The 12,347-nt window shown below is 38.2% G+C and overlaps 1 protein-coding gene across 1 annotated transcript in view; it reads right to left on the minus strand.

Moving 5' to 3' along the window:
* Positions 1 to 9,059: 9,059 nt before the first annotated feature.
* LOC124140612 overlaps positions 9,060 to 12,347 on the minus strand; it is a 93,583-nt gene continuing 90,295 nt past the window's right edge. Inside the window, exon 5 of the mRNA XM_048403277.1 lies at positions 9,060 to 9,400. Coding sequence (XP_048259234.1) covers positions 9,153 to 9,400 — 248 coding nt within the window. The 3' untranslated portion in view covers positions 9,060 to 9,152. The remainder of the gene's footprint in view (positions 9,401 to 12,347) is intronic.

Below are 12,347 nucleotides of genomic sequence, written 5' to 3' on the forward strand. Positions count from 1 at the left end.
AACACAATGTAATGCAGCAATTGTTTTGATAAAAAATATATATATAATGCAAAGAAGAAGGTATATTATGTTTTTCTTTGTGTTCAGTATTATAGTAAGGAATTCAGTTTTATTATATTTGGTTATAATTAGTAACGATAGTTATTTTAGGACATCGCCGAAAAATTGTCGGAGTGATGGAAGCAGACGTACAATTTCTATAAGTCAGTTTCCTGTACTGTCGTTTATGAGTATTCATGAATATATTCATTGGTCTACAGCGCCAGTAAAAAACAACAACTAAAATCATCCCAAGATCCCAAACATGTGATACTGACTATTTGACGGACCCCTTATGAAAGGAATAATTAAAGCACTCAGAAATTTTTTGAAAGATTAATTGCACCTTGGTAGGCTATCACCACAGGGGCTTGTATTTTCAACTTAAAATCTTTAAATTTCAGCTGAATTATTATCTTGAAATTTCAAGATCATTATCTTGAAATTTGAACTTATTATCTTGAAATATTCAAGAAGAAACCCAAACACAAATAAATGACCCTTAAAGGCTTCTATAACTTACAAACAAAAACGACTTTTCACCCAGGATGTAGTTAAACTTATCACAAATTCTGATCATAACACGCAACCGTCAATGTGGATAAAAAGGCAATTAAAATCTAACAAGTCAGATACAATTTCATAGCAATGCATTGACCGTTATTTATATTCTTTTAACCGCGATTTTATCTGTCATTTGATTCAATAGACGCAAAAGCCATACAACAATAACTAACGATAAGATCATCTATCAATACAAACAGTTATTAGACTGTTGAGTAGCGTACCTGATCTACCTCATATATCACTCGTGAAGATCCGGGATAGAATAGGTCTTCAGCAACCCATGCTTCCCCTAGGGCAACGATGCGTGTCCCAAGAGGCGACTAACGGGATAGGGTGGTCAGGCTCACTGACTTGTTTGATGCATGTCATCGTTTCCCAACTGCGTAGATCGATGCTCATGATGTCAATCACTGGATTGTCTAGTCCAAACTCGATTATTTACAGACCGCCGTCATATAGCTGGAATATTGGTGAGTGCGGCGTTGAACAACAAACAAACAAAGAAAACTTAATATACACATAAACACCTCTGTGGCTTCATCAGTACAATGGATTTATCATAGTGCAACTTAGGTAATAATTCAACCTTATATATTCAAGATTAAGTAAGGTTTATTGTACTGAAAATGTATGTGTAAACAATTCTGTATTTATCTGAGATATGTATATTCAATATATCTATATGATTTAATGTAACTTGTCAGTGGGAAAAATGAAGGGCTTACTCTGCGTATAATTGCATGAGGTGCATTTGTGAACTAGGCTACAGTTCCAACTTCACTCTTTACTATGGAGACATAGAGAGAAACGCGCCCCATGAACATTAGGGGTTAGAATTGGTCTTAAGCAACACATGATTGTCGTAAGAGGCGACTAGGCGTGTCCTGAGAGGCGACAAACGTGATAAGGTGGTCGGGCTCGCTGACTTGGTTGAGGCAACTCATCGTATCCCAACTGCCCAGATAGATGATCATTATGTCAATCACTGGATTGTCTAGTCTTAACACGATTATTTAGAGACCGCCGTCATATAGCTAGAATATTGGTGAGTGCGGCGTTAAACAGCAAACAAAACTTTATATATATATATATATATATATATAGAGAGAGAGAGAGAGAGAGAGAGAGAGAGAGAGAGAGAGAGAGAGAGGGGGGGGGGGGGGGTGTCTGGTCTAGACGTGATTATTTACAGACCGCCGTCATATCTAAAGACGGAATAATGCCGAGTCATATTTGATCACTTGAAGTCATTAATTCATTTTTTTAAGAATCCGTTTAAAATATGTTTAAGGTATATACTATACCAGAAATATGAAAAATATATTTTGTCAAACATTCAGCTTGTATTCACCATGCTGACAATAAATGTAATGTCAAAGGAAATATCAATGAAACCACATGACGTGTTCATAATATACCTCGATGAGAACACTATCTGCTGAATGTGTACCGATATATTAGGCCCTGCGAACCATACAACGTGAACACATAGATGTCGTCATTATGATAATAGAATATTCTAAAGGAAGAGTTGGTTTGCTCGCGCCAAAGTCCAGCCAAGGTGAGGTGAAATGGGGTTTAACGTCGCGTCGTCCAAGATTATTGCACTTATATATAGCGTGTGTGTGTGTGTGTGTGTGTGTGTGTGTGTGTGTGTGTGTGTGTGTGTGTGTGTGTGTGTGCGTGTACTAGTCCGGACTGATGCCGATTTATAGTGCTAGCTCACTGAGATACCATGCCGCAGTTTAACATGAATACCCCACTCAGACACAATGTACTGACTCCGAGCCGACTAGTCCTTGTTTTAGCCTCTTAATGCCGAGCGCCAGAATAAAATAAATTAGATACGTGTGATATTTGTTTTGCCTCTGAAACTACTAGGTAAATACTTTTTCATGATGAAAAAGTACAAGAAAAATATAACAAATGTTGTATTTGGGATAACACTTTCTTAGTAAAGTACAGCATTTAGTTCTGCATGTCTAGGGTTGAGTCCCGTCCTGTATTGCTGCCAGAGTGAGGCACCTAATCGCCAGCACACAAAGTCAGTGATCTCACCCACTCAGCCACCGAGGCTTCCACAAAGAGTCCGACAACTGGTAGTCTAGATCAGGTACTTTGTGTACCCCTCTGACACGTGTAAACTGGCACGGCTCCCATGGCCGAAAGCTATGAATTCAAAATGCCATTTAGAAAGTGGTCAAATTTAACAAATGTTATATTTGGGATAACACTTTCTTTGTAAACCTAGTTATCTTGTAACACCTTTATAGTGATACTAAAAACTGTTTCTATATGCTGCTATATATTTATATCATTCACATCATATATATTTTCTTCTTCTATTTCATGAGAGGGCACGGGTAGCCCAGTCGTCTAAGACCCCACAAAGTAGTGTCCCCTTGACACGCCAGCGTTGCAAAACTCAGACGTTTACCACTTTGGTGAACGAGTTAGTCTTTTAATGTATTAGTTCCATTTAAGACGCGCCACTCACTCACGCATCCAAGATACGGGCATACTTTGCCATAGATATTTTTCAAACAAATAATCTGCTTTACGTTCAAGGATTGACATGTCATTGTGTTAAACTGTGTGATTCAAATTGATACTTCGAAAAAACACGAAGAATGCATCGAAGATATCACGTTAGAAATATTCTTAATCGCGACATCGATCCACATAACTATGGAGCCGATAGTTTACAATATATTTCTATCCGAGTCCATGCCGAAGAAGTGTGAAACAACATACCTATTCGATAATTTTGGAAGGATTAAAACGGAAGGTGTCGGCAGGCTCTATAGTAATGACCGTGACCTTATTGATATCTCAGGGACATCTAATCTTATTGAATTAACAAGGAAATACATGTGATCAAATATGCGTAATACTATAGTATATTTGTATAAAGAGTATAGTTAATGACTTTTCTAGCAAACGTAATTGTGTTTTGTTTCGTTTTCAAAACAACACCTAGGTTATCTATATTACTGAAATATTTAACAAGTGATTAAATATTGTCTATTGAATAATTGCATTCTCTAAAAACAGGTGATTAACCACATAGATGTATTCCATTAAATATAGCAATTTATTGATATTTTGAGATCAAAGTTAAGCACATACTTTCGTACCGTATTTTAGAGAATGGCGATTTGAATATTCAAGTAAAAAATGGGTTCCCAAGCTCGTTTGGGTTTAAAATGTCGTAAAGAAGTAACATATTTTGAATATTGTCCAAAATTCACTTTCCAAAATATTTTCGCAGAAATTGTTTATTGAATGAAATTTACTGATCAATAAAAAATAGACATTTTCACCACAATAATCTTTGAATTTTGCATTCAATGGACCTATTTTAAAATAATGATTGATGGTGGTCTTTTTAAAATTTAAGTGTACATTTACCCGTTTTATGTTCACAAAATATAGATACTTGAGACCATTCAAACAATAATATCATCGTAAAGGATAGGGTCACCGGACAAATACTATTAACTGACCCTCAGCAATGCTGTCACACAAGCCAAGCGTCATCGAACTACGTTCTGGAATAGATTTTACACATTGACAATGCAGATATTTCGCTCCTGAGCAAGATTTAAATAAAATCAGACAAATCAGTTTATTAGCTCTACTTAATTTAAAAGGATAGAAGAGGGCTGCATTATATGTATGTTCACGTTAACTTCTGGCGTGTTCCATGAGACAATTTTAAGATAACTTGACAATTCCTAAATTATCTCCCTTTGTGAACGAAAGCGTCACTTTCAAATTTTCATAAGAATTATGGATCAAGATAGGTTTAAAAAAATACATCATCTAAGTACAAATAGCTTGATATTGTATTTGTTTATTCGTGAAATATATGTAAATAACAAAAGAAACTAACATTGTCATTGTAACTGGCTCGTGGGTGCGCTGCTTCCTGAACAATTTTTGTTTTGAGTGTTTCGAGGTAGAATGTTAGTGATTTCTCTATAAACTTGACTTTTGACATAAACACAAAAACAAGCAATATTGTGAAACTGACCCAGCATACATCAAGTAACATCAGACCTGAACACACATCTTATCGCTGAACGTCTGCTATTCGATCATAGGTCTCGTCATATCATTTAGAATAACGCCCTTTAATTACTTTCGTCCTTGACTTTGTACGCGATGTATTTACATAAAGCTCTGCTCTCTCGCGAGAGGATCATTAGAAGAGAAAATAGTGAAGTATCTTTTTTGCACATTATTTCAATTCTAATAACTATTAACACTACACTACACTTATTTATTATAACATTTATTGGGTTTGAAAAGTGCCTTTGCATAGCACAGCGTTCGCTCGTCACGCCGAAGACCCGGGTTCGATTCCCGACATGGGTACAATGTGTGAAGCCAATTTCTGGTGTCCCCGCCGTGATATTGCTGGAATATTGCTAAAAACGGCGTTAAACCATACTCACTCACTCACTTTGCATGGCACACGAATGCTATTTGTGTTCGGGTAGTCATGGTATCATTTATCATAAAAAAACCCGTCTACATATTGGACATATGTAGCATTGAACGGACTGTCACTCAAAAAGTTGCGTGTTAAACAGTGTGACCTGATTTTTAATTCCGTGTCACTTCTCCATGTTGTTGTTATTGTCAGCAGCTGGGACATACCCGTGACATCACTGGAAAGCACCCCGCTTTTTTCAATCTCTAACAAAAATGAGTTCTCTGATAGGGATCGTAACTTTATACGATCTGCGACATATTTATCTTAAACTTGAGATATCACAGTAACATTTTAAGATATCAGTAATTGTATTTTGGATATCAGAATTGAATTCAAGATAACTTTAATTATAGTTTCATATCTTAAAAAAACATTATTGATATCTTTGAATAAAATACCGATATCTTTAAAACAATTGAAGATATCAGTAATTCCGTAATAAATGCGAAAACGGCTTGCCATATGGCCGTCAGCTTTGTACACCGCTCAGTGCCGCACTGTGATGGCGTCGCGGTTTCAAACACATATACATTGTCTCAACCCCAAAAGTGCTACAAAGTTCTTATTATTCCACACAGTGTGACCAAATTGTATAACATACAACCCGAGATGGTTGTCTTTCCAACAGTATCTGAAGTCAAACAATCCAAAAGATCTATTAGGCCAGTAGGAAAATCCCCTAATTTAATTATACCTAGACATTTTCGATAACAGACAATATGTGTGCCAAAGGTATTCTCATGTTTATATGTCATTACCCTAAAAAATGATTATGGGAGCATGTCTACCTTTAACATAACAACACATTCTTGTGACCTGCGCCCCCTTTGGCATATGAACCCAAACTGCTTGTCATTGGGTCTGTACTACAACGTAATGAATAGCAGCAAGCGATCAGGGTTGTCTGTATTAATTTCAGTTGATGACACTTTTGGCCATTATTAATTTTGTCGACAACACTCTGTCAGATATTTACGATTTTACTACTTTTGCTTACCCTTTTTCACGGGCCTCTGGTTTCATCACTGGTTATCAATGGCACATTCAGATAGTTTTCAACATTATTTTGCCTATTATGCCAAATGAACTCTGTTCCAGCAGGTGGCCCAGACTGATTATTCTCTTGTGTTGAAGTTTTATATTAGAACGAAGGAAAAACTGTAAACTTTGTATGTTTTATAGGAAATAAATAATGATATTGCACCATCTTATCTTAAAGATCTCACACACTGAAATGTTGGATCACATATTCTTTTCGAAAAGCTGATATCATCCAACTTTCCGTTTACACGATTAAAACAATCTCATGAATCACTTTCTCCTTCGAACATAAGAATGTGGAATACTAATATTTCACTACATGACAGAAATTCTACACCTTTTTCAAAGTTCAGCGCTTTTAAAAAAAGTTGACCCTAAATGTTTATTATTTGGCAAAAGAATTCATACCAAGCAAGGATATACGACCAGACACTTAAATTATTATTTATATGAAATAGGCGTTATTATTAATCCAAAGTGTCACTGTCAGTTTCCCCTTTATATTGAATAATATTCCAGCAGCTCTAGCCTTTAGTGTCTAATTTCACAAATCATGACCATAGATTCTCCTTCTACGAAGATTTCTTAGATCACCATAAGGATCTTGCTCAAACATTGTTAGAACAAGGTTATAACATTCAAGGTCCTAGTAAAGCTTTCAAAATGTTTTATGGGTGTTACGTGGAAGACATTTTCAAATTTGATCAAAATGATGTCAGATACAATTCCCTATTTTGACCTTGTTTTTTACTGGAACTTGCCTTTGCATGTGTTTTTTGGCGAGTGGTGCAGGATACGCCACCTTTTCACGTAAACACCTGGTATCGTCACTGTTTGAAGATGATTAACAGACACATGCGTATGATATACTTGTAGTACAAATCGTACAATGGACGCTTCATTTTTTGTATTTTTGTCTATGGAAAGCCCAACTTTATTCCTTGGTCCATCTGTTACAAATCGTGGTGACCATCGACCAACTGCGGGGTAAGACATGATAAGAGAGAAGTAGGCATCCCCTTGGGAACAGTTGTGCTCCCCTTCTTGCTGATCGGTTTCTTTCTGCTTGGATTGGCAAAGTCAAAACAGTTGTTTAATAAAAGTGACAACACAGTTTCCATATTCAATGGAAGTCGATTGTACGGTTCCGTACGACATTAGGAGCATGTGTTCATGAATCACTAAAACATAGTGATGATACCAGGTGTTCGCGAAAAGGGGAGCGTGTCCTGTCCCACCAGTGGCACCTGTCACAAACACACGCAAAAACAGGTCAACTGTTCACCTGAAAAAGCACAGGAACATATGGTCAAAATAAGGAATTGCATCGGACATCATTCTTGTCACTGATTTCATGAATCTGGAAATATCCTCTATGTCCAACATAAAAAATTATGAAAGCTATACTGAGGAATTGGATGTTGTAACTTTGATCAAACCACTTCTGAGGAATAGTCGTAGTCGTTTTTTGAATTCTTGGAATAAAGAGCATGCTCGGTCGTATCTCAAAAGTTGTGAAATGTAAACACCAGAGGTTTGAGCTGCTCGACATGAAGGGAAAGTGGACTATTGGAAAGTTGAAATCATTTTGTCAGACAATCTTGTGGAGAGTCCTTTGTCACTCTGAATCTGTATTCATAGATCTAAATATCAAACAGATAAGGCTTTCACACTGGTCTCTTTTATTTCTAGTTCAGGTGGGTAAAGCAGTGGAAGGGAATACACTATTTGAAAATAGAAAGGGTTTTGTCGTTTTAATTATAATCTGGGCTTGAACATCGGTTTAAACCGATCAGATTTTGATGGAAGTTTTTGTCCAGAAAATACGTATATATTTTTTCATTCTAATCATACAACTCATTGATAATGTGGTTAGTCTAAACATTGAAGATACTAAGTGAATAGTCAGTTATTTGAACATGGTCTTGTGTTTAACATGTATCTAACTTCTATCTCATGAACGCTGATGGGCGGTGGGGTAGCTTAGTGATTAAAGCGTTCACTCGTCTCGCCGAAGGCCTGGGTTCGATTCCCCACATTGGTACAATATGTGCAGCCATTTCTGGTGTCCCCCATCGTGATATTGCAGGGATACTGCTAAAATCAGTAAGGTGTAACACATGGTTCTTGTATATGTTAATCTGCCCATCATTGAGCTTGCAAGATGGATGAAAATCTCCCTTCAACGTAGTAAGGGAGACTAAACTGATTGAGTAATCCGGTATGAAAACCTTCAACAAGTGAGATAATGTGATGACTCCGTTGACGCATTTTCTTATTCGCGACGGAATTGAGTGCCGAACTCAACACACTCTGTAGCAGAATTGCACACATTCATGTAACAGCAAGTCTTGTTTACTTCATTTAAAAGATGTACATAGATCCAAACACATAAAGCTTATACACTGGACAAATCTAACATCAAGTAGATGCCACAAGCAGCAGAGAGGTCGATAACAATTCTGAGAGAGAAAAGCCACCCAAGCGTGTTCCAATGTCAATTGGACCAAAACAGGATCTCTTCATATTTCGTGGTAGTAGTAGTAGTAGTAGTAGTAGTTGTTGTTGTTTAACCCCGCACTCAGAAATATTCCAGCTTTATGACGGCGGTCTGTAAGTAATCGAGTCTGGACTAGACAATCCAGTGATTGACATCATGATCATCGGTGTACGCAATTGGGTTACGACGACGTGCATCAACCAAGTCAGTGAGCCTGACCACCCGATCCCGTTAGTCGCCTCTTACAAATTACGCGAAGCATATTCGCCATTTACGGCAAGCATTGGTTGCTGAAAACCTATTCTATCCCGGATCTTCACGGGTCTCATATCTCGTACTTAGCTTAATTATAGTGAATAATTATATTGAAAGAGATCATCAACTGAAATTAACACAGACAACTCTGATCGCTTGCTGCTATTTATTACGTTGTAGTACAAAGACCCAATGACGAGCAGTTTGGGTTCATATGCCAAAGGTGGCGCGTGTCACACGAATGTGTTGTTATGTTGAAGGTAAAGCGGTGACGGTGACTTCGCACAGAGACAGGGCTTCGCCAGGAAGTTTGACCTTCTTGGTGATTCTCAAATAACGGCCGGTAGTGGGCGTGTCACAAGTCAAGGTTACTGCCTCTCCTTGACCAACATGTTCTTCACGGGATGTGCACTTGTGAGGGGTGACCTCTGTGTCGCCTGAGCAGCTTGATGGCAGTTGATCATAAAGATCAATCTGGATGTTGGAGAGCCACGTGTCTAGATAGAGGTTAAGTAAAATACATAAATATTTGTTTTGATTTAATAACAGTTGCTCGTTTGTTTGTTTGTTGTTTAATGCCACACTCAGCAATATTCAAAACATTGCGGCGTTAAATAACAAAGAAACAAAGAAACACAGTGAGGGAGTTCAAAATCATAGATTGCCTTACATTGTTTGTCGCGTACAAAATAATATATAGTTTTCTATTCTATACTTTAATTAACAGATACAATGAAACTATATATGATGCATTAAAGAAGAAAACTGAAAATAAACAGTGGTTGCATATGTGGAAACCGCCAGTAATATGTGTATATGAATCCTTAATACTGCCAACCCATGAAGGTCCGGGTAGAGAACAGGTCTTCAACAACAAAGGCTTGCCCTAAGAGGCAACTATGCTTGTCGTAAGTGACGATTAAGGGGATCGGGTGGTTAGACTCGCTGACTTCGTTGATGCATGTGATCGTATCCCAATTGATGCTCATGAGGCCAATCACAGGATTGTCTGGTGCAGATTCGATTATTTACAGACCGCCGTCATATAGCTGAATATTTCTGAGTGCGGACTTGAACAACAACAAACAGACCTTAACAGTGAGAGACAGTATCAAAATCCTCAAAAGTCGCAAACTGATCTAAATATTAATTCGTTATCACACAAACTGTTTAAGAATCTTACACATGATAAAAGCAACGCCCAGTGCAGAAAAAAAAAACTGGAAGTCAACGGAATTATGTTTGCATTTGTGTGACAGCACACTTACATTTGTCATCATTCCGGTTTGTGATCTCCACACTTAAGACAGTAGCTGCCTCGTTCAGATCCATCTGCCACCAGGGAGCATCGCCAGTCTCACTTCCAGTCAAAGAACAGGTGCTGACGTCATCATCAGTCGCCATCATGGCATTGGTGGAGGGGGAAGCAACAGAACTTTAGAGAGCAAAACCTTTCCTTTCTAGTGCTACACCTATACGAACCATAAACAAGAGCTATACGTACCATAATCAAGATAGCTGGTGCTGATACTTTGATCAGTCTAGCTTCAAGAAACAACACACATATTACTGGATAACGTCACGCAGGTATTCAACATTCACAACAAGATACAACATATTAAAACCAGAGAATTGGGAAGTTTAAAGTTAGTCATTTGTTCACACAGTTCTACTATTCCATGTTACCTCCTACGTTAACCTCGCATAACGTCAGACACTCCTTGTAACCCAGCGAAATTCGGATGTAATATGCAGGAACAGGAGAGTCGCATTTAATAGTTTCTGTTGCCTGAACTTGATTGGGTGCTTTTTGCATAAATGCGGTTGTGCTTCAGGATTGTTTGTGGGATCTTCTTCAAAGCCTTCAATTATCACGTTTTTCAAGCGATGGGCTGAAGAGAAACAAACATATCATCACCATTCCATGTTCCATATCACCTAGGTACACAATACGTGTAAAGGAAAGTGATGGTGTCAAACAAAACATACCACAGCAGTCCCTTCTGTTTTTCAGTGTTATGTTGTGAACTTTAGTCTTCGCACTTAGATGTCCAAGCCACCAGGGGTGGGAGTCCCTGGGACTCGTGTGAGTACACGAGCCTCCGAGATACAGGGGATTTGTATTGCCATCAATTGCCCGAGTAGCCACTCCCCCATTAATAGTTGAACTTGATGTTGCCGACGTGAAAGTAGGTTTTCCTACAATACGAATGGACCGGAGAGTGTCCTATAATTAGAGGATAACCCACGAGATACGGGTGATTACGGAAAATATGGCCCGCTAAAGCGCTTTAGCTCGGAACTGAGAACGTTAATTTCACTCGGGCCATATTTTCCGTAATCACCCGTATCGAGTGGGTTATTCTAATTATTACCCATACTCAATTTTGATCATTTACGTCGTTAAAATGTGCTGCATCGTGTTGCTATTTAAGCGAGCTCCACCCGGCCATCTCCAATGTATTCATCCGCAGGAAAACAAGCGGCTTTTTACTGCTAGCCGCTTCACTCTTATCAAGTCAAATTCAAACGATATGCTATGTAGTACCAGAAAAAAATGGAGAATTCTCATTAAAAACTGCAAACTCACGACTTTGTTTAACAACAATTTATAACAATTGATAATACATGTTACTGATTAAACTTTTAGCTATCAGAGACAAATAAATTTACAAAACAGTCAAAGCTAGGTCAGACCGTTGCAAACAGTCCCGGAAGCAAGAGGTGCCGAGAAATGCACCGATGCTGTTACCGACGAATTTCGCTCAATATGTCAGTATTTTAAACTGTCATCTTCAACAACAATGAAAACTGGCAAAACAAAGTCACAAAGTCAATAGTTAAAGAACATGTGTGTCACGAAAACAGATGGGAATGTCATACAAGAAGAATCAAGTCAGTCGCAGTGCGAGATGTTTGACCTAGATCTCGACCGAAGTTTCAAAGCGCGCATGGCTGAACTGGGAGCAGGATGTTTACATCTATCATCGATTCTATGCAGAATCTGTCTGGATGTATGATAACCTGGGACTAATCGGAATCAGAATCGGAATGAATGACGTTAATTCTTCGTCGTTTTGGACTTGGTTGTCTGACCGTAGCCCCAGTGTCATTTGGGGAAATTGTAATGTTAAATACCCCACCATAGATCGGCCCAGCGAAAAGTGTGTGAACTGCTTCACATTTCGTGTCATGTGAAACTCGGTTCTGTTGTGATGTACTTAGTGACACATGGTGGGCTTCTGGCATGTCGTGAGATCTATCAACATGTGATTCAAGAACTTGGGAATTTCGCATGGCTACAGTGGAGTTTGAGGTGCTGGAATGTGCAAGGATGTTGTTAATATTGTGATGCTGGTGCTCATTTATTTTGGAGTAATGATTGATGGACTGGATGTTTTTGTGACCAGACACCTGCATGATCTGCTGTGCGGGAACGCCATT

This window comes from Haliotis rufescens, unplaced genomic scaffold, assembly GCF_023055435.1.
Source record: "Haliotis rufescens isolate VD_foot unplaced genomic scaffold, xgHalRufe1.0.p SCAF_3, whole genome shotgun sequence".
NCBI classification, from domain to species: domain Eukaryota; kingdom Metazoa; phylum Mollusca; class Gastropoda; order Lepetellida; family Haliotidae; genus Haliotis; species Haliotis rufescens.